The 27,699-nt window shown below is 40.4% G+C and overlaps 1 protein-coding gene across 2 annotated transcripts in view; it reads left to right on the forward strand.

The window, feature by feature from the left end:
* The window catches only part of ADGRL4 (adhesion G protein-coupled receptor L4), a 96,759-nt gene extending 75,840 nt beyond the window's left edge, over window positions 1–20,919 (forward strand). For both annotated transcript variants that reach the window (XM_043520761.1, XM_037907504.2), the window contains 3 exons: window positions 16,757–16,848; window positions 18,410–18,578; window positions 19,189–20,919. In XM_043520761.1, the coding sequence (XP_043376696.1) occupies window positions 16,757–16,848; window positions 18,410–18,578; window positions 19,189–19,251 (324 nt within the window). In that variant the 3' untranslated portion in view covers window positions 19,252–20,919. The remainder of the gene's footprint in view (window positions 1–16,756; window positions 16,849–18,409; window positions 18,579–19,188) is intronic.
* The last annotated feature ends 6,780 nt before the right edge of the window (window positions 20,920–27,699 follow it).

Genomic DNA, 27,699 nt, shown 5'->3' on the forward strand with positions numbered 1-27,699 from the left:
GGTCATCTTAGAAGATTAGACTGTCATCTTTATGGTTTTATCTTTCCTATGTACCCTGTCATCATCAAAGCTATTTTAAACTAAATTGCGATGTCAACGACAAGAACCCTCTATTTCACGTGGGCAGACAAGTCAAGTATTGATAGCCCTATTTCAGATCGGAAGAGGGCCTTTTTAATTCTTATTGGAAGTGGTTTCAAACCTGCAAATTTGGCAGGTATTACATGTTCCATTCTAAATAAGACATCTTTGGGTACTTTACAGCACCTAGAAATGCTCTTGAAGTTTAACAAACCATTCCATCTGTAATCGGGCATCACTGTATATAAGAAGATTGACAGTGATCAGACAATAGCAGGAGCTCTAAGAAGGAGAAGGTATCATGGGGACCTTATGGCCTCTATTGTCAGTTCAGTTACAATCCTTAGCTAATTTTTTATGTGTTTGGTGATAAATTTGTGGATTTTTAAAAGGAGAAAGTGACAGTGCTCAATATGAGTAGAGTGAAAGCAAAAGAGTTTAAGCAATGACTACATACGTGAAAATATTAACCTCTTTAATGCTGAATAAAGTACCAGATATATTTTGGCCCAATTCTACTTGCATTATGTGTGTACCGAAAATTCCCACAGAAGTTAGGGGTCCAGATCTTGAGCTCTGTCGTGCTAGTTGTGCATCGTTCCTGCGAGAACTCTACTAGATACAGGACAATCTCCCTCAGGACAATATAGCCCCCACTCACCCATCCCTTCCAAGCCCAGCACAGAAGCCAGAGGCAAATTTCAAGTCATTCTAACTTCTACATGGGAACCAGACCAGTGGAGAGTAACTCCAGCATCAGAGTAGTGCAGAAGTATATTTTGCAGGAGACAGGTTGTCAGGGCTGAAAGGGGGCAAGAAGAGCAGTGAGGAGAGACAACTCCTCTCTAAGACTCAGTTTTCTCCTGTCTTCTAGATCGTAGGGCTTTGCAGGCTTAGGATGCCATTTCCCCTGCCTCCTTTATGGACTCTATCCACTTCTTCTGAGAGGATAACTTACAAGGTCCACATTTCTTTGTTCTTGCCATTCCCATCCTCATATCTCTGGGGGGGAGGGGTATCAGTTTTTCCTTTTATCATTAATTTCTTGGCAGTGCTATGTCTTAGATTAATTCACTGTTAGTATCAGGAAACTCCAGTCTATAAAACTATGGGATCCAAATATAAAAATTGTCACAGTATATACATATGAGTTTCAATTCTCAGGTCCAACTGACCTGTGCTTGGTACAGGACCTAAGAAAAGATGCAAAGATAGCTTGACCCCACTTTTGTGGCTCCCCAGTTATGGAGCCCGCTCAGCCCTTGGCATAAGTTAGAGTAGCATCAGAACTGCTCTAATTTATGTTTAGTCACGTTTGACCCCAGAAGCAGTCCAATCATCCAGTAGTAGGTGGAATATGTGATATACAGTGATAACCTGATTGCCATGCGCCCTACACAAAGAAGATCATGGGGCACAGATTGGAATGGGTTAGACCCACTATGTCAGTTCTACACAACCAGATAATTTCCCCTCTCCAGGAAGAGACCACTCTGACTAGTTTCCATTCCCTTTCCATCCGTGGAGCAGCACAACATGGCTGTAGCAGATCAGGAAATCACATCAACAATTGTTTTGTTGTGGTTGCTTATGCAATGAAATTGCCTTCTGACACTGTTTATTTTAACAATATTCTTACATATTGATTATTACCTGTTAATAACCATGTGTGCACACACTACTAAATCCATGAGGGAATGTACTCCATTCACAGTGGACTGTTTTGCTGCTGTGTGACTTTTTGATAGTTTTGATTGGGTGGTAAAACAGAAATTAAGAAGTGAAATACACAGGAAGGTTTTCAAAGTACTTCAGGGGATTCACTAATTTGCCTGCTCTACTTTGAAAACCTCAACCCAGGTAACTCTCCAAGGAGAAAATAGAAAATATCTTATGAAATGCTTGATTTAGGAAATGAAGTCAGTACTAAGCTCTGTGGAATGGATACTGATGGCATTATTTCCATTCTTGCTATTCCTCCTTCCTGAATAGTGTGCTAGGTGCGGGGAATGTAACAATTGTATGCTCTTTCCAAGGCAATGAGGACTTGGAAATACCTTTTAAATTAGTAAGCCCTGTTTCTTTCCATAAGGCTTTCCAAGGTTGCTATTCCAGAGAAAGATTAATTAATTCAAAATCAGTGGAGAGATCTCTGAGAAAAAACACAAAACAATTACATACTTTGAAAAAGAAATGCTACTTTTCTTCTGAGATAAACAGATAGAGCAACAGAATCTTCAGATATAAAACTATATATACCGGCAGCTTTCAAACTTGCCTTTAATCCTCCACCAGAACTGCATACAGTATTCAAGATGTGGGCGTACAATGGGTGTACAAACCATCCTGATGTGTAGAAAGAATAGTAAATTTGGCAGGCGACCAGCTTGGCTTAACAGTAGAGTCCTTGCTGATCTTAAGCACAAAAAAGAAGCTTACAAGAAGTGGAAGTTTGGACAAATGACCAGGGAACAGTATAAAAATATTGCTCGGGCATGCAGGAGTGAAATCAGGAAGTCCAAATCACACTTGGAGTTGCAACTAGCAAGAGATTTTAAGAGTAACAAGAAGGGTTTCTTCAGGTATGTTAGCAACAAGAAGAAAGTCAAGGAAAGTGTGGGCCCCTTACTGAATGAGGGAGGCAACCTAGTAACAGAGGATGTGGAAAAAGCTAATGTACTCAATGCTTTTTTTGCCTCTGTCTTCACGAACAAGGTCAGCTCCCAGACTACTGCACTGGGCAGCACAGCATGGGGAGGAGGTGACCAGCCCTCTGTGGAGAAAGAAGTGGTTCGGGACTATTTAGAAAAGCTGGATGAGCACAAGTCCAAGGGTCTGGATGCGCTGCATCCAAGAGTGCTAAAGAAGTTGGCGGATGTGATTGCAGAGCCATTGGCCATTATCTTTGAAAACTCATGGCGATCGGGGGAGGTCCCGGATAACTGGGAAAAGGCTAATGTAGTGCCCATCTTTAAAAAAGGGAAGAAGGAGGATCCGGGGAACTACAGGCCAGTCAGCCTCACCTCAGTCCCCGGAAAAATCATGGAGCAGGTCCTCAAGGAATCAATCCTGAAGCACTTACATGAGAGGAAAGTGATCAGGAACAGTCAGCATGGATTCACCAAGGGCAAGTCATGCCTCACTAATCTAATTGCCTTCTATGACCAGATAACTGGCTCTGTGGATGAGGGGAAAGCAGTGGACATGTTATTCCTTGACTTTAGCAAAGCTTTTGATACGGTCTCCCACAGTATTTTTGCCAGTAAGTTAAAGAAGTATGGGCTGGGTGAATGGACTATAAGGTGGATAGAAAGCTGGCTAGATCGTCGAGCTCAACGGGTAGTGATCAATGGCTCCATGTCTAGTTGGCAGCCGGTATCAAGTGGAGTGCCCCAAGGATTGGTCCTGGGGCCAGTTTTGTTCAATATCTTCATTAATGATCTGGAGGATGGCGTGGATTGCACCCTCAGCAAGTTTGCAGATGACACTAAACTGGGAGGAGAGGTAGATACGCTGGAGGGTAGGTATAGGATACACAGGGACCTAGACAAATTAGAGGATTGGGCCTGTCAAGGTTCCTTCCCCACTCTGAACTCTAGGGTACAGATGTGGGGACCTGCATGAAAACCTCCTAAGCTTACTTTTACCAGCTTAGGTTAAACTTTCCCAAGATACAAACTATGTTGCCTTTTGCGCTTGGACTTTATCTCGCTGCCACCACCAAACGTCTACCAGGTATATAATTGGGAAACAGACTGTTTGGAAACGTCTTTCCCCACAAAATCCTCCTAAACCTTACACCCCCTTTCCTGGGGAAGCTTTGATAAAAATCCGCACCAATTTGCATAGGTGAACACAGACCCAAACCCTTGGATCTTAAGAACAATGAAAAAGCAATCAGATTCTTAAAAGAAGAATTTTAATAGAAGAAAAAGTAAAAAGAATCACCTCTGTAAAATCAGGATGGTAAATACCTTAAAGGGTAATCAGATTCAAAACATAGAGAATCCCTCTAGGCAAAACCTTAAGTTACAAAAACACACAAAAACAGGAATCTACATTCCATTCAGCACAGCTTATTTTCTCAGCCATTTAAAGGAATCAGAATTTAAAGCATATCTAGCTAGATTACTTACTAAATTCTAAGACTCCATTCCTGTTCTGTCCCTGGCAAAAGCATCACACAGACAGAGAGAGAGCCTTTGTTTCCTCCGCCCCCACACCCCAGCTTTGAAAGTATCTTGTCTCCTCATCGGTCATTTTGGTCAGGTGCCAGCGAGGTTATCCTAGCTTCTTAACCCTTTGCAAGTGAAAGGGTTTTTCCTCTGGCCAGGAGGGATTTAAAGGTGTTTACCCTTCCCTTTATATTTATGACAGGGCCAAAAGAAATCTGAAGGACAAGTGCACATTGGGAAATGTAATTCCAAGTATACATACAAAATAATGGGGGTCTAAATTAATTATCACTCAGAAAAGATATGGTGGCGTCATTGTGGATAGTTCTCTGAAAACATCTGCTCAATGTGCAGCAGCAGTCAAAAAAGCAAACAGAATGTCACGAACCATTAAGAAAGGGATAGATAACAAGACAGAAAATATCATAATGCCTCTATATAAATCACAGAATATCACGGTTGGAAGGGACCTCAGGAGGTCATATAGTCCAGCCCCCTGCTCAAAGCAGGACCAATCCCCAACTAAATCATCCCAGCCACAGCTTTGTCAAGCCTGACCTTAAAATCCTCAAAAGAAGAAGATTCCACCACCTCCCTAGGTAACCCATTCCAGTGCTTCACCACTCTCCTAGTGAATTTTTTTTCCTAATATCCAACCTAAACCTCCCCCACTGCAACTTGAGACCATTACTCCTTGTTCTGTTATTATAGCTTCAACCAGTTTGCCTGGAACTGAAGTTAGGTTTAATGATCTGTAACTACCAGGATCGCCTCTGGAGTGGTTTTTTTTGTTTGTTTGTTTTTTTCCAAAAATCAGCATTATTTTTGCTATCCACCAGTTATCTGGTACAGAGGCTGAAAAGCAATAGGTTACATACCATGGTATGTGTGAATCATACATTGTACAATAGAAATATTCTAATAATTGCAGTGATTGACCATAGGATTTTGAACTTCATGTGTATAAATGAATGGGTAAATGAATAAAATATACAGATTGCAGTTGCACAATTCAGAAGAGTGACATGTGAATGATGAAAGCAGGCTACCAGTAGATTAATGCTTTTCATTAAGGGACTGCCTTCATATTCATTAGAGCTGGTCAATTACTTAAAAAAATATATGCATCAGATAATTTATTTGATGAATTTTGCTGCTTTGGTCAAATTATTTATTCAACAAAAATGGTCAAATGAACTGACTAGTGCATTCATCAAATAGTACTCAGCAGCTTTCATACTAGTTCTGTGCATTTGAGGCTGATTCAGGATTAGTAATATTGCTGTAATCAATGCAAAAGAGGTTCTAGACAAAACTATTACTGCACTGTTTCCCATGTAGCAAATTTCCCATACTTAATGCTTTAATCTGGATTGTTCTGATTGATCACATCTTTCATGTTAAAAATACGCTCAGCAGAAAAAATATTTCTCAGCCCTCAGATATCAGGCAGATTTACCACTCTGCCACTCCAGTTTTACAGTGCAACTCCTCTGAAATCAGTGCAGTTCCACTGGTTTAAAAAGCAACAACAACAACTGGACTAATGGGATGGTGAATCAGGCCCATTGTCTCTTCAGATTTTGATATTATTATTTCTGTTCTAACTGTGAAGTTCATGGCCAGTATTCTTGATAGCCTACAATAAGTTATTTAAAAGGTTCCTTGACCTCCAGCACCTGCCATAACAAACTTTACCACCAGCTCACACTTTTCAGCTAGCGTTTATGCTCCTTAGAGTTTAAGCTTTCCTGGAGGTTAATACATTGTTGTAGATACCGATTTACATTTCTTACACAGATGTGTATTGTTTGGTCTCTAGTGTTTAGAGTGCATCTTCCAGAAACTATAAGCCATTTTAACCACTTGTTTTATATCTACTCTGGTTATTAAGTCTGCCTTTTAGTGGCAATTAATTTCTTTCAAGGACTTTCTATAGCTTTATTATTCTCCAGAAAAGTAAGTCTTAATAGTCACCTTTTCACCTTTCAGAAAAATGTTCCACTACTCCATTTCTCTGGATGAAGTGGAAAAAATTGGCAGTTGATTTAAAGATCAAGGCTGCAATCCTGATTGAAATACAGTAGTTCAGACTGTAGTGTTGTTCAGCAATCCATAAACCCTGCTGTGCTAAATAATCACAAAACCTGAGGACACCTACCTTGTGCCATGGACACCAATCAGATGCAGCCTCCAAACTATAGCTCCCTAATCTTACCAGTGTTGGAGGGGTAACTGTTTTCTCATTGAGGCCCTGGTACTTGTGCATGAGAGGAAGACCCAAACCTTCATGCATGTCTTCCCCAAATCATCCTTAATACACCTGTTCCCAAGCACCTGCAAATAATTTACATAAGAACATAAGAATGGCCATACTGGATCAGACCAAAGGTCCATTATGCCCTGTATCCTGTCCTCTGACAGTGGCCAATGGCAAGTACCCCAAAGGGAATGAACAGACAGGTTATCATCAAGTGATCCATGCCCTGTCACGCAATCCCAGCTTCTGGCAAACAGAGGCTAGGGACACCATTCCTGCCCATCCTGGCTAATAACCATTGATGGACCTATCTTCCATGAATCTATCTTCCTCCCTTTTGAACCCCATTATAGTACTGGCCTTCACAACACTCTCTGGCAAGGAGTTCCAGAGGTTGACAGTGCATTGCGTGAAAAAATACTTTCTTGTGTTTGTTTTAAACCTGCTACCTATTAATTTCATTTGGTGACCCTTGTTCTTCCTTATTTACTTTCTCAATACCACTCATGATTTTATAGACCTCTATCATATCTGCCCTTGGTCGCCTCTTTTCCAAGCTGAAAATTTGGAGCAAGAGGCCAGGCCACAAATTTCCACCATAAGGGAATGTGCTCCTATTAAGTTGTTACATTGAGAACATCAAACTCTGATAGCTGGATGCTCCAGGGGGAGGGGATGGTGGTGCCACAGGTAAAAAAAATGTTTACCAATGCCAAATATGGTGACCAGCTTCACCCTGGATGGAGCATGTGAGGGAGGATCGATCCAAACGAGCTCTGCCATGGAAGCAATTGCCACACAAAGCCCAATCTTCAACTTTGCTTATCAGAGTTAAAAGGTTCTTTCTCAGACAACCCCATAGGCTGGTGGGTGCAGAGCACTTTCAGGTTGTTAGCAGTGGTATAAGAAAGGCCCCAACTCCCACTGGCAGCCCCTTTTTAGTTTCTGCCAGCATGTGGAGGGCCCACTGCCACTTTCTCCAGGCCCATGCTCACACATGGTAACTGGAGGAACATTCCACTCATCAAAGTTAAATTGGTGGAAAAGCATCCAAGGAAAGAGAGGAGAGGAGAGGAATGTAGGTCAGGTGGAAGCTACCCTTGCAGACTTTGTGACATCATCCCACTAGGGTTGCCAGGTGTCTGGTTTTCTCCTGGAACACCCAGTAGAAAAGGGACCCTGGTGGCTCCGGTCAGCACCGCCAACCGGGCTGTTAGAAGTCTGGTTGGTGGTGCTGCGGGTCTAAGACAGGCTAGTCCCTATCTGTCTTGGCACCGCACTGCATCCCAGAAGCAGCCAGCAGATCCGGCTCCTAGGTGGCGGGGGCCACAGGGCTCCACACATTGCCACTGCCCCAAGCACTGACTCCGCACTTCCATTGGCCAGGAATGCCGGCCAATGGGAGCCGGCGGGGCAGTGCCTGTGGGCGAGAACAGCGCACGGAGCCTCCCGCCCCTCTCCCCCACCCTGCCCAGGAGCCGGACCTGGTGGCCGCTTCCAGGGTGCAGCGCAGGGCCAGGACAGGCAGGGAGTCTGCCTTAACTCCTCTATGCCACTGACCAGTAGCCACCCAAGATAAGACCATGCCCCATCCCTGAGCCCCCTCCTGCACCCCAAACCCCTCACCCCTGGCCCCAGCCCAGAGACCATACCCCCTCCTGCACCCCAACCCACTGCCTCAACCCGCAGCTCCCTCCCACATTCTGAATCCCTTGGCCCCACCCCCCCAGCTTGGAGCCCCCTCCTGCACCTCAAACCCCACACCCCTAGTTAGAGCCCTCACCCCCTCCTGCACCCCAACCCCCTGCCCAATTTGAAAGTGAGTGAGGATGGGGGAGAGCGAGCCACTTAGCGAGGGGAATGTAGTGAGTGGGGGTCGGGCCTTAGGGAAGAGGTGGGGGCTTGGGGAAGGGGCTGGGCTAGGGTGTTCAGTTTTGTGCAATTAGAAAGTTGGCAACCCTGCATCCCACAGCCAGCCCAATCCCCCACATTTTCACGCAGCACCCTGTTTCTTTTCTAGCTATGGAAATCATATCCACATGTGTGTTTCACCTTCATGCTGCTTTTCACTGAAGCCACTGACATTTGGATGACTTCTCTTCTTACTTTTCTATCCCTTAAATTGCTATTGGAGCTACTTTACTTTGTCTCTCTTTAAAGTGCTCATTAAAAGGAATGTGTGGGTTTGCTTCAGACAATCTTCGGAGAAGAGTGATGTCCCCTGTACTTTTCCTAATGATGAGCTGTGATTATCTCTCTGACACCAACATCAATGGGTGAATTCTATGGAAAAATATTCATGAGCATAAGTATTTATTCAAATGGGAATTTGCTTCCACTCTACTACTTCGATTCATCTTTCACAAACATTCTCAGGAGGGAATTTTTATTCACAAAAATGATTGCAGAAGAAATGTTACAAATACTCCCATGACCACAGATTCGTAGGAGTATTCTCATTGGCAGTGTCACATGGCCATCCCCTGAAAGCTCCTTGGATTCGAGTCATCCAACCTGGGATCGGAAACAATACCATGTGATTTAGGTGACCAGTCACACAGCTGAAATAGTGAATATTCAGGGAACACGTCATAACAAATAGTTGCTGAGCAATCCATACGTCAAAATGTGTTTGATAAATAATACATCAAATAATGAACAAATCCAGTTTTTTTAAAAAAAAAACAGATTCCCTGTGCATCACAGCAGCACTCTGTGCACCTGTGGGAAGGAGGAGACTGTGTGCTATGTATTCACACACACACCCTGTATTTGTAGGCTGCCAATTGACTCGAGTATCCCCAGGTGTCATGCTGCTGGTCACTCTGCCCCACAGCTGGCACTCTCCCTCCCAGCAGCCTGCACACCCCCTAATGCCCACCATGCCTGGGGTCCTGGAGCAAGGCTGACCCCTGTGTAGCCAGCTCTACACCAGTTAAAGATGCCCTTGTGCAAGGGAAATCTTCAGGCACTGCTTTAAGGCAGCTTTAAATCCCCTTTGCACTGATGAAGGTGTGTGGGGACTTAAGAAGTGGCTAAGACTTGGCCCAAAGGGTACAGATTCTTTGCAGAAAAGGGGGCAGATTCAATCTAATAAATAGTTTATTCATATATACCTATCAGAACTATTAGTTTCTCTCATATACTGACCAGTATAGGCCACAATCCTACAACAGAATACAAGCAGGCCACCTTTATACCCAAATGGAGTCCAATGGATGTCAGTGGAGCTCTGCATTGGCACAGAAGTCCACCCTTGGCTGCAGGATCAACATTAAAGAAAGCTATTTCAGAATTAACTAGTAAATCAAGGCTAGAGCCGCAAAGAAATTTAAGAGCCTTACTGCCTCATTAGGCACCTATATCCAATATTTAGATCCTCAAAACTTCACAAAGCTGTCATCAAACCCTTTAGGCACCTAAATTCCAAATTTGTCTAAATTTCTGCTCGTGGCGTGTGCAAAGCTACCTAAATCAGTATCTAAGCCTCAATGGGATTCTCAGACTAGGTGTTCCCTGCCTATGTCACCTGTGGAACCCCATCCAGTAAGTGCTTTCAGAGCCTCCTGGAATGAACCTTACTCAAAACCGAAGGGGAGAAAGTGGTGGTAGTCCAGTGATCAGGGCACCTGCATGGGAGACCCAAATCTTCATGCTGTCTGACTCAGAGCAGGGACTTCAGCACCACCACATGTCAATATCCTCATTTCCTTTGTGGAAGGACTGACCTGGCATCAGCATTTAACTTCAGGACGGGGTTCCTGGCTGTGAATCCTATGTGGAAAGATGTGCCTCACTACCTTTGATGGGCAGGTGTTAGGCCATACTCCCCTCCTCAGCATTTCCTATTAGCTAGCTTAAGTGGTTCCCTGCTCAGCTTACTGGCTTTTGTGGATCCCATTCTTAGGTGTCTAACTTTTCCCATGCATCATATAGGGACCCTGGATGCCTAACTCAGTGCTGCGGATTCCACTAGGCAGAAGGGCCCCTAAGCATTAGACAGGGCAATACTGAAAGTCCTTTTTGTGGATCTAGCCCCCTGCAATCCACTGACACACTGCATTGAATCTAGAGTGATTCAGAGAACAGAACTATGCACTCCCGTGAGAAATGCAGAAAACCACTTATTTATTTATTGAGGCCTCCCTAAAAGGGTTCTCAGAAATGTTGACAACTCCTCACTTATCAAATTGCTAAATCCACAGCTTGGGGTGTTTAAAAAAGATTATGAAATATTCATAGCGACAAAACTTTATGAGAAGATGTCATAATTATTGAGACAGGGTCTGAAATGAACTCAACCAGCACATATTCATACTTTTAAATAAGTGAAGTTACTTAGACAATTAGAGTCACAAAATCTAGCATGTACCACTGCAGACCTTTCCTTTATTCTAAACAAATTCTTAATATTTTCCCTACATTTTCCTCTGCTGTGTAAGGTTACTATTGTATAAGTAAAGCATTTAAGAAGTTGTAGCCATTTGGGAGATGATAATGAGAGAAATCAGACAGGAAACAAAACCCAGACTGTTTGACTGCCAGCTTGTGTGCAATTTTATGCAATTAAGATGGCATACATTTTCAATTTGAAGCTTGAACTGTTATATTGTTAGCAGCTTAACTCTATTCTACCCTTTCAGAAATAATGTCCTACTAACTGTTGTTGTTTTATCCATCCATTAGTTAGATACCCAGACAGCAAGATACTCTCTTGCTTCATGGCAGAATTCAGACCATCACAGACTCGTTAATTCCACCACTGATAATAAGGGTCATTGAAGGGAATGATACAGATACAACTGTGCTGAACATCAGACATTGTTTGAAGGAGCCAAATTCAATCTGATGTATGTAAAAAATTCAAGTATATGCCTAAGAGAGCAGCAGGAGAAATGTTCTCATTCTTTTTTGTGAGATCTGACATCAGCATATAGATGGTTTCATCAATTATTGAGACAGAGACCGAGAAAGGAAAAAAGAATGATTTGGGGGTGTCATTTTTGAAGTTTGACTGTGGAGTGCTCAGACTGAATCAGAACGAGTATGTCTGAATCTTTAGAATTAGCTCCTTCTTTATTGTACTAGCTCTGCTTTGTAATGATGGAGAGCCTTAGAGTCTGGAACTCAAAGGACTTTAATATCTTGTGAAAAGCTAAACAGTGTTTTCACTGTTCTTAGACCAGAATAGCATTTATGAAATACACACTCCCTTTCTCTTCGGTAAATACATTTGTACTTGAAATAGCCTCAAAAAGCTTAGCTTCAAATTAAACTATTACTGCTCTGTTTGTTTATAAAGCGTTAAGTTTAGATAGTCCTGGGAAATTTCATCTTAACAGTTATTCTGATGCTCTTCCTTATAACAAAGCATCTGGCAGAAACCCACTGTATATATTTGTGCAATCAGTTGCTCTTGTGCCACACGTTCTGTACGTTACAAAAAATAAGTATTCTCTTGGTTGCAAAATCGGAAAGCTGTAACATAAACTGATGGAGCAAAATGGTGGCAAATCTCCTTGCTCAGTAAGCTCTCAGTTCTATCACCCTTACTCACATTGAGTAGTACCCTTTCTCCTCGAGTAGTCAGAGTGATTTAGTAAAGGCTACTTATGGAGTAAGCTCCTACTCAACATAAGTATGGATAGCAGAATCAGGCAGTTATTTTGCATGCATTAATACATTCTATACATTGTAACATTCGGCACGCATCAAAAAATAATTAGCATTTGATGCTAAATACAGAAGTGTTTCATATAATGCGAAGCAGAAACATAATATTTACTCCAGGATAGAACATTGTTATTCTGCCATTATAAAATACTCCATTTTTAACATTTTAACAGTGGAATTAATGATCATTTTAAAACATAGCAGTTGCTAAGCAATATGCTATTAGCAGGACTCCAACAGCTTGGAGCATTTAGCATTTTAAAACCTATGTGATCATCTTTATATGATTACACAATTTGAAACATACAGTTAGAGATCAACAAGGAAGTTTTTAATTTGCTTAGACAATAACATAATGCTATTTTTCAGTACTTTTCTGAGTCCTTGGAGTGGCATGTTTGCTGTACCCAGACACCACACACCACTGTTGTTGGACAGTCTCCCTATATCACCAGTTCCCAGAAAACTTCAGAGATCAACTCCATGCTGTCAATGGAAGGGTAGGAGAGCAGAGGCAGGGAAGCAGTGACACCCAGGCTTCAGAGGGAGCCTTCCTAACTCAGGGCTGAGGTAGACAAGCAAGTAGAGTACAACCACTTCAAATAGATTTCTCCATGGATCATGGAATAACTGTGGTTGGAAGGGCATCCCTTTGTTGATTCCACTGGCAAACAAACCCCATCGCATGACAAGCTGATTAGTTGAGACCTCTGTGGGTTTCTTGGAATTTGCATATTTTTTAATCCTATGAGTTTTTCTGCAGGACGGCATCATCCAGACCATGACATACATGTATGAGGGCCATCTTTAAACTGCAGAGTGAGTTATGCATCTGATGGGGCTCAGAGTAGTGTCGATTCTTACCTGTAAATCTTTTGATACTCCACTATTCCTCCAGAAAACACTTAGGTAAAATCCTGGCACCACTAAAGTCAATGGGAGTTTTGCCATTGGGGCCAGGATTTTATCTCAGATTTCTGACACCTCCTGTCCTGCATATGGAGGATCCTACAAAGAAGGGTGTGTTTGGACAAATCAAAATATAGCACTTCTATTACTGTATGACAACAAAATGCATTTAAAGCCAGCTGTCGAATGTCTGGAAGGTGCCAACAAAAGATGAAATAACTTATGCTCCTTGAGTTTCCTTAGTTGTGTACCCAATATGGAGCTGTCTGATATCTTTCTGATCCATCATGGATCCTAACGTAAAAGCCAGCATTCCAGGATGTCATTTGGATTTCTGACTCTCGCTGGAGGAATCTGAGATTAAATTGGTTCATATACATAGCTGTCTCCCTCTATAACATACATTATAGCTAATTTTCCTTTTTCAATGGCTTTTCATTTACACATGCCTTCACTTTTTTTGTTGTTCACATAAAAAGCTATAGAACCACAAATATACCAGTGCACATAAATGCTACTAGAAGGTAAGATAGGTCTGGCTAAATATGTTTTTGTAAATGCATTTAGAAACAGGTAACGCGCTGTAGATGATATGGTAGGGGCGGTTTCTCTTTCTCAGGGGTTCTCAAACTGGGGGTCGGGACCCCCCAGGGATCGTGAGGTTATTACATGCGGGGTCGCGAGCTGCCAGCCTCCGCCCCAAACCCTGCTTCACCTCCAGCATTTATAATGGTGTTAAATATATTTAAAAAGGTTTTTAATTTATAAGGGGGGTCACACTCAGAGACTTGTTATGTGAAAGGGGTCACCAATACAAAAGTTTGAGAACCACTGCTCTATCTTCTTTGAACCACTTATGTCATTGAACTTCATAGGCTACTTCTAAAAAGTCAGAGTAATTTCAAAAACTGTACTTGCAAAGCACCCAATCCTCCAAGTTGCTGAGCACCTTCAGTTCCCATTGAAATCATTGGGACTAGGGGCTACTCAGCACCTTGCAGGCTTGGGCTCTATGTCAGAAGCTTTTAATTTGTGTGCCTGATGTTAAGGGAGGAAAGTGGAATAATAAGAATTCAGTTTGCCACTTGCCCAGCAGCACCTGGTTTTTATGAGTGTACGTTGCAGTTTCCCCTGTTTTTTGCAGGAGAATGCAGTTTCCAGACCTGATTTATCTCTAGGGGACATTACAGTTCCCCTTTCCCCCATTAGATCATATAGTGTTAGAACAGCAGACCAAAAACAAATACATACTTCACAGAACCCCCGTCAGGACACGCATCAATTTCTCAAGCCGTTCAGCCTTTGTTATATTGAAAACAAACTTTATAACAAGACATACTGTAACTTCCTTCCTTACTTGGGAAAAATGTGGCTCCTTGGTGGCAATTGCAAATATTTTGTTATCACCTACTCTTGGGTCATCTAACAGGGAAAGCTGCAGTCCAAGAAGTTTCTTGCTAGGGTTTGGAAAATTTGCATACAAGTCACTGTTTTGAGCATTCTCACTTTATTATACACATTGCAAATGTATTTGGCTCATTATTTTTTATGTACAGAGTGCTTGGAAATGTTAGAACATGGGGTAAAAACCTACTTAGGATTTTAATAACTCTTGCAAAATACCCTGAATTTCAGAAGTAAAGCTCACTGTCATTACCCTGTAACACAACCTCCTATGAGGCTACTTGAGACAATAACTGTGTTCTGACAGCAGACTCCAATGAAGCCAACGTTAACCTAACCCATTCCCTTGATACATGCAGATTATTCCTTTTATAATTAATTGATGAATCAAATGATTAGAATTAATGGTTATTACATTAGTGCAGAGGGCCAAATCCTAGTACCTTGCTCAATAGACAGAGTCAATGGTCTGTGTAGGGGAATCCCATTGGGATCCAGGGAAATGGAATCTTCCCTCACCAACACACCCCTTTCCCAGTTACTCCCTGTGGGCTGCCCCATTCTCACTTTTCAGGACATTTTTGTCTATGGGCAAGGAATAATAGGATTTGGCCAATAGGCCCTGCTACAAAGCCCACTGAAGTCAATGGAAAAGGCTCTCATTTGGCATTGGTGGGTTTTGTAGCAGGCCCATCGAATAGAAACTAGGCCACATGCTTTGTATCATGACTCAAAGGTCTCCAATCTTAGGCCACTTTATAGAGAAATTACCGTGAGTATTCTCTCTGCGTACGGTATTTGGATCATATTTTACCTTACTTTTTAGACAGTATTTTAAGATATACATTAGATTGGCTGTGCAAACTGTATATACCAAGTTACTTGATCTATTATTCACCAGCAAATATATGATAAAAAGTAACCCTGCATATAATTATCACAACTACTGACTTATAATTAACTTTGAAAAACTGCTGGGTTGGGAGATATTATAGATTACAATTTTAAATGTAAGTAGCTTCAGAAAATATCTCCTGATCTATGCAAGTGCAAGGTATTCAATGAAGAATTAATTCCCTAAACTACTAATCAGCTCTCTCTCCTGTCTTATCAAATTGTAAATACATTATTACTGTATTAAAGCAGTCTAATTAAAGCAGAGCCTGCATTTAACAACATACCTAATACCACCCCTCCCCCCAACATAATCAACAATGTTCTGAGCCCATACACAGCAAATGTTAGAAAATTAAACTGATACTTTAATAGTGATGCTGCACTTTTATAATGCTTTTTTTTTTAAAAGGAAGAGAAGGGGGGAAATAATACACAATCATTCTGGAGAAACAAGTGAGGGAGGTATTAATTCTATTCAGTCTACAGCTGTAACCCACAAGCATCTACAAATAGAATCTGGAAGACATCCAGCTGAAACTTGCTTAATTTATTAACATTTTTAATAGATGCTGATGTTAAATGCTTCAAACCAAAATAAGAAATTTAAAAAAGGAAGACCGCAAACCCATATATCTTGGAAAAGAAATGTAGTAGAAATTTAAACATGAAAGCTCATTGAAGCCTAGCCAAGCAAGCAAATTGAGCATCATTTGCAAAACCTCTTTTTTAGTTCTTTTTTCTGTTTCAACCACAAATAAAGCACGATAATCATAAAACAGGTCCAAAAAAATCACAAAAAAATTATTCCCCAGTCAAACAAACATAAATATAACACATAATACCCAGCAAGGAACCCTTCAACCAAAGTTATTTTTGAAATTCTTTGTGTAAACCTCTGTTTTTTACTCCGCTTGAAAGTTTACTCACCCTAAAGACCTCAGATTATATGATGCCATTAATATTATTTGGCAAGAAAAAGCATATATTTTATCAATATAGAGTACAATGATAAATCTGTAGGATTTTATTTTTATATATATACACACCCACAGAGGAAAAAAATTTGAGCAAAAAATCTAAGAGATTTCTCAATGAAATCAATAAAAACATTTGCAGGCTACTGTCAGTGATACTGTTTCGGTGAGATAGAGTTACAGACCTGTTTGATCATTGTTTATTACAGGGCTCATAATTTTGTTTTTAATATAAGTGGATCAGAGAGAGGGGTTTTTGCCCCCAACAACAGATTCTTTAGAGTCCATGTTCACAGAAATCTTTATCTGACTTGTTTTATTTAAACATACAACTGATATTGCACATCAGTCTGAACTAAAAACAAAAGCATTTTTTCCCTCAGGTTAATTTGCTGGCTTTTGGGGTGATTATTTACAAAGTATTTCAACACACTGCAATGTTAAAGCCCGAAGTTAGCTGTTATGAAAATATAAGGTAAGTTTCCCTTTTAACACAAATTATACTGTGCATAACTTTAAATACAATCAGAAATTAAAGTGGTCATTCCAAAAATAATGAATTTGCCTACTCAAGGATTTTTTTAATGGTTTGTAGAAAGAAAACTAATTCTCTGTTATCACATTAAATTTATTTTGGGCTAGATTCTGCCATCTTTTGCTCACATTGGGCAATGCCTTTCTCCTCAGATAGTCCCACTGACATGAGTGGGACAGCTTGCAGAGTAAACAAGCTCTACACAAGCTGAGTATCAGAATCTGGCCCTTTATAAAGAACAAGTTAAAGGCTGGTGGTAAGGGTTAAAGGCCTAATTTTCCACTCCATTTGAAGCACCAGATCTTGCAGCCCCTACTCGGGCAAAAACTGATTTCATGAATTGTGCCTGAATCAGAACTGAAAGATTTCTCCCTGAGTAAAGAGACATATAATAAATATATGAAGAAACCAAGTTCTCAGTGAGTCACATTATCTGTGAAGAAATTGTACAATGAGGCTCAATGTTTCCTTCTTTTCTTTTTCCTTCCCCAGGATTTTTACTTTGCATGCTGCTATGATTTTTCCATCAACTCTCTCTCTTTAAAGCTGATTTATAGGGACCTTGAAAACCGTTTGTGCAGGAAAAGCTGAAGTGTACTACAGGGAACATTGAAAACAACTTACTGTTTGTGTTGCTTAGAAACACTCCTGCAGTTTCAATGCATTGCCCAAGATTTATAGTTAAGATTTAGAAATTGTTTGATTGATTACTTTCTTTTATCCCTCATCCTTCATAGCTTCATGTAGTGAGTTGGTTTTAATGAAGTTGAAAATTATTCATTTTCAGAGGAACAATGCTAAAAATGTCTTCTGCTCTAAGGAAGTCCTGCAATGACTGGGCTAAGAATGAATAAGGAAGTAATGAGTGGTTTCATTTCCAAGACAACATACTGTAATTGGCTGGAGCAAGGGAGCTATACAATATGTTCGCAAAAATAAATCACAGCCAATCAATGTATAGAATATTAAGGCAGCAATATTCTGAGCTGGAACTATGTGAAGTTATTTGCGTTGTAAAAGCAAAATCTTTTTTTTTTAAAGAGAGTGCATTGTTTTACTACTGGCCCCATTTTCTGATGAGGAAGCCATAAGATCCCTTTGATGCCATGCATATGTGCTCACCTAACAGCATACTGTACATTTTTCCTGGTTTTGGGGGGAGAATACTTCATAACAGACATATGGTTTACCTTGGGGAATTACACTCACAGTAGATTTAAAATCAAATCATACAGCACTGCAGTACACCAGAGGAAACTTATATGAAGATTAAGAAAGCCAATGTTTTAAATCCATCCAGTTTTACCCTTTTACTATTCTACAACGACTGTGAGCGTATTCTTGCAATAGTACTGCAGCACAACCTAAAGTATACACCATGCAACCGCAAAAAGCTAAATGTTCTCAGACCTTTGTGAAGCATTCATTTTTCAAAGGAAAGATTAGAGGAAGAAAATGATATAGGTCACCACATTGATTGCAATGTTTTTCTTTTGCTTAGGTCTTGTGCTCGGGGTGCTCTTGCTCTCCTGTTCCTTCTTGGAGCTACCTGGATCTTTGGGGTGCTCCATGTGGTCCAGGGATCAGTGGTCACTGCATATCTTTTTACAATTTTCAATGCATTTCAGGGGATGTTCATCTTCATATTTCTTTGTGTTTTATCTAGAAAAGTAAGTACCATCTTTCCTGTGGGAAATGTTGCATGTGAATATTCATATATAGCAACAAAATCAGGAACCTAGTCCTGCAAACGTTTACGCACATGAGTAACTTCATGCATCTGAATTAGCTCTTTGAGGTCAATGAGCAGTGTTCACATATGCAAAGTTATTCATGTATATAAGTGTTTACAGGATCATGCCCTCTGGCATAAGTGGTGTAATTCTGACCCCACTGAAGACCATGGGACTTTTGCCATTGACTTCAATGGGGCCAGAATTTCACCCCAAATTCTTATCTTCTCAGATATCTCTCCCAGGTTTAGGGTTTTAAAAACAATGCATTTCAATGTCAAAAATGATTACAATGCAACTACTCTATGAAATAATTTAAAAGGTTGAATAAATCTGGTCTTCATTCTTTTCAATTAGGATCTGAACTGGGGCTTACTGTTCACATTCCAGTACTGTGTTCTGAGATTATGTAGTCTTTGGTGTCCTTTCCTAATGCCATAATCAGTACCTCAGTATTGAACACCTTTAAAACCAAGTAAAATGGAACACTGGCTTTATTAATCTGTTAATAAATTTGTCATGTTTTAATCCCATCTTTTCATTTCAGATCCAGGAAGAATACTATAGGTTGTTCAAAAATGTCCCTTGCTGTTTCAGCTGCTTAAGGTAAATGGAAGAAAAATATGTATGAGCAGTACAATGGAAGAAGAGAGGAGACCAGACATTATTATTGTTATTTTGAAAAATGTAGCATTGTGAAAATATGAAATGACCTAGTGAACAGTTACCTCTCTTAACTCAATAACTGTCTCTCCAGTATAGGCATTGTACTTAAATGTGCACTCATGCACAGTATTTATACTATACTGTGTACAATTGGTATACATACACAAGAGAAGCTGGATTATTATAAAACAAATATCATAAACAAGAAGAGAAAAGGAGTAGAATTCCTAAAGACGCTAGAGACTTTTCATAGTTTAGGGTTTATTTCTAATATTAGAAATATTTGCAGTTCATGAGAGAGAAAGAGGGAGAGAAAAAACCAACTGGCACAGCAGATTTTATTAATCACTTTGCTAGTGGAAACATGCCTGTTGCCTTTTTTGTGGTAATGAGATTGTTCACATAAAGTTGTGTATTACCATCTACAGGGAACGGGTTCCATTAAAGTGTTCATAGAGACAGGTCTGCTTCAGCCCAAGCTTTTGTTCAATTTAAAGTAGATTTTTAAAATGTTTTGTGGTTTCATATAATTCTCTTCTTCCTTCCAAATATATAGTTGTATTATTAATCTTTTTTTTTAATTTGCAAGGAATTTCTCTGAGGCCTGGTCTAATAAAATAACTTGGACTAGACATTTTGTAAGTCCAATTTCTTTTGTGAATATCTTCACAAGAATTTGGTGCTGATTTTATTTAACTATTGAAAGATTGATATCTACTACATCCAGCATTGTGACTTGGGAAGGTTTTGAAAAATAAATGTTTTTATGAGTTTGTCATCTGGTACACATTTTGAGGATCCTGACCTTATTTGTCAAATGAAAATGCAGGAACATAAGCTACAAGGGCAAATCAATATAAATGTAAATGCAAGGGTATGTGCCTTAGTTTCAGTGTAAAATATATTGTAAATACAGCAGATTCCTTTGCTTCTTTTATTACATGCAATAGTCTTCCATCCGGGCCCCGGATACTGCGAGCACTTACACGTGTTTAACTTTAAGCCCATGATAATTCTGTTGATGTCAATGGGCCTACTCGTGTAAGTTTTGCGTGATTGCAGTCTAAACATGTTGCTTCAGCATTTCCAATGTTGTCTTCTTATAAGGTCTGCTGTCATATCATCCTTTTAAGTGCCTGATCCTGTGAGGTGCAGAGACCCCTCAGTTCCCACTGCCTTCTCAGGAAGTGCCCCGCACCTTAAAGAATCAGGCCCAATACCATTACTGGTAGGGGGCTGTGTAAATATGTAGCTGTTTATAAAATTCTACTACTGTCTTTTTTCTGTTGAAATGAAGAACACCTCTTAATAATTTTATTTATAACTAAGAAGGCTTTTTAGCAATGGTCAAATTTGCTTGGTTTTTATCTATTTTCCTTACATACAAGTCTTTACTTACAATACATTTCCCATTAAACATATTGTATGTTTCTGTCAAAATCTTCTTTTGAAAGTTCAAGTGGCAATCTTCTTTTCATTTTTTTTTTCAGAGAGAAGTAATTACTGTTGGTCACCTGTATGTAAAATATGTTAATAAACTGAACTGTTTTGTTTGATTCTTTCAACATGTTTCTTTTAGTTCATTTAAAGAAATAAAGAAACAAGTTATATAGCTGTTTTGCTGCATCTGTTTTGCTAGCTGTATATTCTCCTTAAGCTGTAGGGATATACAGATGCATATCACTTACATATGTGTTTTCACAGGAATCGCTATTAACGCATCATCTGTTATCTCATATAGAAATGTGTAACCTGTACTAAGGTTGTCTGGGCAAAGAAACACCTCTACTAACTGCAAAATGACTTCAGTATGCTCAGGGAGATTGAAAAAGTACCTTTGAAAGAAAATATCCCACAAAGTGTTTACATTACAATGGACTTTATGATTAAAGAACATATTTTAGAGCGAAACTCTGCTGTCCAATCCATGGGTCAGATCTTTACTCTGATACTTTACTTTCCTCCCAGGCACTGATGAGAGATCCATGCACGTAAGAGAAGATCTATCATGTGGCTCTTAGAATTCTTAAATCTTAGGACCTTAATATATTTGTCCTCACTAAATAATGAGGATAAATATAATTGTATTGGGCACATCAATCACCTTATCAACACATGCCCCATCCCACCCAAGTTTCTCATTTCCGATACTATTGCCAGAATGAGCCTTTCCCTCACCTTTAGCCATCTACCACTGTGAACATTTGAAATTGGCCCTCAGCCACACATTGAAGCAGCCAGTTTCTCACTTCCTGACCAGCTTTGGTGGCAGTCTGTTCTTCAGCTGCTCTGTGGTCTACACCAGCCTCTGTGGCAAGTACATACTGTTGCTTCTTGGGCTGAGGGTGGGAGAAAGGACTCAGCAACTAGTGGAAGATGGCTGTCATTGAATGAGCCAGCAGGGTAGGGAAGAGAGGAGATGGTTCCTGTCATGGTGGATCTGTGAGCAGACAGGAGTCCTGAACCAGATTCAATTCCCATGGGATACTGGCACAGCACTTTCTAGTTGCTCCCCAAATCTCTTGGAAAATAGCTATTCCCTTGGTTAAGCTACCTGAGTACTGACCATTTTCCTATGGTTTAATTTGTTTAATTATTTTTAGATTCATGTGTTTCACCTGAGTAGTTTCTGCATGCAGTGTAATTAGTGTTGAGTATTCAGGTAACCAATGAGTTTGTCACTGACAGACTGATTTAGTTTTTATTGAGATATGTGGAAGACTTTACCACACTGTATTTCTCTTGGAGATCCCAATCCTGCAACCTTAAGCACATGCATAAGTCTTTGTAGAATTGGACCTTTAGCAAGTGAAGAATACTGTATACTACAATAGGTATAAAACCACATAGTCAAACTATGTTGCTTTATTCTTTGATATGTATTAAATGGAAAAATAAAATCATGATAAAAAACCACATTTTTAATCAATAATGAAATAATAATGAAACTAGCAGAGGTCCTGTGATATGACAGGGTGTAATCAATAAATCTTGTACCACATAAATATGTCTGTATGTCGAATCATATTTCAGAGTCTGTGTGTTTTGTTGATGTACCTTTCCGCCTCTTCAGATGCAATTTAAGAAATGTTATTCTGGGTTCAGAGTAATTACAATAAAATTCATTTCTGTGTGCTTCTACCCCAACCAAAGCATAGACTGTAACCAACAGAACCAACAGAAATATCCAAATGGAAAACACCACCTACACATTATCTACGGCTTTGCTAAGAAAACTCATACTCCGGCGAGTTGTATAACATGAACAAACTGCGGTGCCAATAAGAAATCTGCATGACCCATTTGTCAGTCCAGCTTATTACCTGTTGACTGATTTAAGTTCCTTTGAGACGTACAGATTAAGAGTTTTTGAAAGTGTGTGGCACCTCCAGTTGGGTCCAGTAGGGAGTAAAATTAGTGAACAAGACAGATAAAAATAAAATGTTAAGATTCAACTCTGAAATTGTGCTGGCTGGAAGAGAGGGAGTGTTTCTACTAAACCAATGAAAGCTTATGTTCACTGTTCCATTTGGAGATGTGCTACAGAACATTATAAATAAGATCTAGGTTCAGAAAGACCTGTTCATTCTGTAAATAATTACTTCATCTCCATTCCTCACTGAATTGAAAGTGAATTTCAAAGAATCTGCAGCATTTAGGAGATAATTATCCTCACAGCCAGCCCAGCTTTGGAAGTTTCAGGCTGCAAGAGAAACACTGCAGAATAGACCACCTGTAATCTTTGCCTGCTGTGAAGAAACAAGTATGTGCCACCACCACCGCAAATGTTGTTCAAATTACACTTAAAACCTTCCCAATTTTTTTCAACTCTAATTTTTTTCATGAATGGCAGTAACCCAGTGTAGCCATTTATTCCACTATTAGTCCCACTTGTCAATCATGGGCATTCACAGCACAACATTAATGTATAGTGATTATTATTACTATTTATAGGACATAATGTTACTTAGGTGAGCAAAGTAATTATTTACATATACCATAGTCAGACTTCGCATATCTCAGTTCTGAGTGATTGTGTACTATTTTTACATGTAGATATTCCCTACATGGGCCATGTGGTTACAAACTACTCATCATAAGTATGGGGGTCTGCCCATAAAAGGAAGTTTTCTCTTCTCACATAGGCCATTTTCTCATTTGTAAATTGGATAAATTGTTAACTGCATAGGGAATTAAATTCAGTCTTTTCTTGTGTGGCTGCAAGGAAAGCAGTATGGGTAACCTAGTGGTCTATTAAAGAAGAGGTGAGAGGCTTGGAGAGCCCAGCAGTGGTCCTCTGCCTCAAGGTGGTGTGGCCAGGTCAGATTATGTGGGTAGCACATAGTGCTCTTTTGGGACCGGCTGTTAGGAGCACTGCTGCATAGGGTGGCCGCTGGCAGAATGAGTGCTGCCCCTGTATAAGCAGAATGCTTCAGGCACCTCTCCCCAGGAGCCACAGCTTCAATACCATTCCAGCATCAAATACTGTTTATTATTTGTACTGTGGCAGCCCTTAAAGACTCCACTCGAGAGAAGTGTCCCCCTCCTACTAGGTGCTATATGAAAACATAGGAAGACCCATCCCTTCCTGGGAAATCTTACAAGTGAGATCTAAAAGCCAAAATGTAGCTCATTAAAAATACCGATATTTTCCTCCATCCAGGGAAGGTGAGAGGGGGCTAGGCAGCTTCTCATCACCAGCTGAGCTCCTCCTTTTTGGTTTGTATTCAGACACACGTAACTCTCTCACTGTGCCACTCGGCAGCTCCGGTGCACACAAGTGAAGATGCCACCCCATCAAACCAGACTGGAAAAGCTAATTTTATACCAAATGAAGTTGTTAGGGTAGATGTAGGATTGAAACTGTACCCTCTTCAGTGAACTGACACTCTTTCACCTCAAGAAAAATGTCAAACTTGCTAAAGCATTTCACAATACACGCAGGTCTCTACACCTCCCTATGTGTAAAGGATACAAACTGTGCTGACCTTATTTAGCATCTACTCGTCAACTTCAGTGGAGATGGAAGCACTTAAATCTGCTCTGTACAGAAAACTTCTCAATTGTAAAGCTTTACACATCATTTCCTTGTGAAACACAATCCTATCTCTTTAAAGCAATTGAAGCAAGCTGTTCCTTGGTTGCTACTGTTAGTATTTTTTTAATAGCTGTAAATGTTTTGTGAGACTCACAGTCAGACACAATTTTAGCAGGCAGTAGGAGTGTGTGACACAGAGTCTCATCCAAAAGCCTCCGATGTCTGTGGGAGTCTTTCCATTGCCTACAATGGGCTTTGGGTAAGGTCCGTAGGCTATTACGCAGACACTGATTCATCTGTGAATGCCTGGAGATTACCAAATCTCCCAGTGTGTGGTTGCACTTTTCTAGGACCTTGTTCCCAGAATACCTTTTGAGGAGCTACTGGGCTACTGGCCCTTTAAATGTGACAGATGCAAGCAACTGCTGCCCTAAAACAGCCATTTTGCAACTGTCTGCTGTATCTTCTTCTCCTCCAATAGGTAAGGATTCTTATCTCCTATTGTACTTATTCTTTAACATTTCGGAGGGTATGGTGGAGACTCACAAACTTAAGTACCATCTGTGAATTTCATTGAGGTGATGTTTACTCTCACCAATCCTTACAGCAACACCCTAGAAATCTCCTTCTGACTTAATCCTTTGTATGTGTCTTAAGTATTTGTATAACCCCTTCACTGCACATAAACCCAAGCCAATCTGAACAATTTGTGAGTAAGACTTGTCTGCCACAATGTGTTCATTATAGATCCATGTTGCTTGTTAGGATATAGATATCCTATATCCTGTCTGCAAAGGCCTGTACTTTAAGAATTTAGGTGTATTCTTATCACTTGTCTAGTTAGAGGTATAAAAGAAAGAATCAAAATCACTGTCTGCCAGTGTAAGGGCCTTCTCTTACTGTGACAGTCTGAGGCCCTGTTCTTAGGCTAAGGCCTTTGGCTAAGCAACAGAGGCAGCCACAAGCTGGGAAGTGAACGGTCACATCCTCACATTCCAACCTAGTCACATTGAAATAAGGTGCTATTGGGCTGTTAGGAATACAGTCCTGTCCTGATAGTGCCTATCACCTCCAGAGAAAGCGAAGTGCCTAGAAAATGTAAAAGGAAACTTAGTTTGATAGCATCCTGTCTGGCAAGAACTCACTTATCAATAGCTGGGATGTGAAATCCTCACTTCTGTATTGTTTTGTCATTATAGTTCCCACTTTGCTATTGTTTGTCTGTATAATCTCTGTCTGGTTCTGTGATTGTTTCTGTCTGCTGTATAATTAATTTTGCTGGGTGTAAACTAATTAAGGTGGTGGGATATAATTGGTTACATAATCATTTTACAATATGTTAGGATTGGTTAGTTAAATTTCAGGAAAATGATTGGTTAAGGTATAGCTAAGCCGAACTCAAGTTTTACTATATAGTCTGCAGTCAATCAGGAAGTGAGGGGGTGGGTGTGGGGGTGGGGGGGAGATGGGAGCAGGGAATGGGGGTAAGGAAATTGGAATCATGTTTTGCTAAAGGGGGAGATGGGAACAGGGAATGCGGGTAAGGAAATTGGAATCACGTTTTGCTAAAGGGGGAAATGGGAACAGTGAATGGGGGTAAGGAAATTAGAATCATGTTTGGCTAAGGGCAGGAATGGGAAAAAGGACACAGGTGTAAGGCTCTGTGGTATCAGAGCTGGGAAGGAGGACACTAAGGAAGGAAACTGGAATCATGCTTGCTGGAAGTTCACCCCCATAAACATCGAATTGTTGGCACCTTTGGACTTCGGGTATTGTTGCTCTCTGTTCATGCGAGAAGGACCAGGGAAGTAAGTGGGTGAAGGAATAAGCCCCCTAACATTGCTCTTATCCATCATTTAATTATATTCTAGATAGTGATTTCCTCCCCCACCCTCCATATTTGCTCCATTATTTTTCTGGGACTAGAAGTTTGACTTAAAGGTAGTAGTTTCCTGAATCAACTTCTCTCCCTTTTTTGGAATATTGCTTCTACAGTGTCCAGATTTCTGGTCCCTCCTTGGCTCCCCATGAGTTTCAAAAATAATTATCAGTGATACAATTTGTTTACTCTTCTTTAGCACCTAAATCCCAGTCCTGCAAACACTTATGCATTTGCTCAGCTTTATGCATCCGTAGTCCCATTAACTTAAATGGAGCTACTCATGTGCATAAAGTTAAGCACATGTATAAGTATTTGCATGATCAGGATGCTTATTATCTGTACTAATGGATCTGCGTATATTCATGAATTCCAAGTACAGTATTCCCTTATCTGCTCATTATCAGTAGTGATTTTTCATTAGTTATTCCTTATTTACTGATTATATAGAGTTGGGGGCATTTTTTAAGAGTTTTTTTTTAAAGTTTGGTATCTCAGCTACTTTTTAGCCATCATTAATTTCATCCCTTCCTTGGTTTGTTAATTAATGCACATACTTTCCCTCTAATACTACTTTCCCCCTTGACACACTTCTAAATGTTCATCTTAAGCCCTGTAGTTTAGCATCAGCACATTTATGTTAGTGGTGAAAGATCAGGTTCCAACACATAATCTGCAAATTTGTTCCATGACGGATTAGCAAAATCCCCAAAAATATCATGCCCAAAAATGATCTAGAAATCATGCAGCCACTGTGACTCTTTCACAGGTCATGGTTCCTGTCCCCAAGGAGTTAGGAGCTAAAAGAAATTAGCAGCATCTGCAGCACATTTGACATGCCTGGTGCTAAAGTAAAAGGCAGGTTATCTACATCTGCTTTTTAGCTGTTGGTGCTATGGAAGCAGTGAAAAGCTAGGGTTAGTGCAGCATGCTTTGCCCTTCACTGAAGTTATGGTGCATGCTGTAACAGACCACAGCCTTCCTTCTCACATTTTGTTGTGCTCTGTCATTCCTGAAGTTTTGCAGGATAACGCCTATTGGCTTCAGGATTTGGCCCATAGTGTTCAGAAGCATAAGAAAACCCTACTCATTTTGCTCATCCCTGAAATTTCAAAGGAGGGATCCAAAGCAGCTTTCATAACCCTTTTCTCACCTAGGGCCCACAGTTTCTTTCCAGGCTCCAATCAAATTCTGCAATCCAAAGGGTGGCGGCCATAGGCTCATAGTTTGAGGAACCAACATTTCATTTTGGTTGCCGGAGAGTTGTTGGATGCTGCTCCGTGGGAAGAGATGGAAAGGAGATGGCTGGGACACTTGTAGAGAAAATGTTATTCTTCAAGTAGCATGCCTATGGGTCCTCCACTCTTGGGGCATGTGTGCCCTCAGTTGGAGATTTTCATTAGCAGTGTCCGTTCAGCCTGTGCGTGTGCCATTCATCTCCTTGTGCCCTGCACCAAGGCTATATCAGGCTGCCT

Source organism: Chelonia mydas, chromosome 8 (genome assembly GCF_015237465.2).
Source record: "Chelonia mydas isolate rCheMyd1 chromosome 8, rCheMyd1.pri.v2, whole genome shotgun sequence".
In the NCBI taxonomy this organism is placed as follows: domain Eukaryota; kingdom Metazoa; phylum Chordata; order Testudines; family Cheloniidae; genus Chelonia; species Chelonia mydas.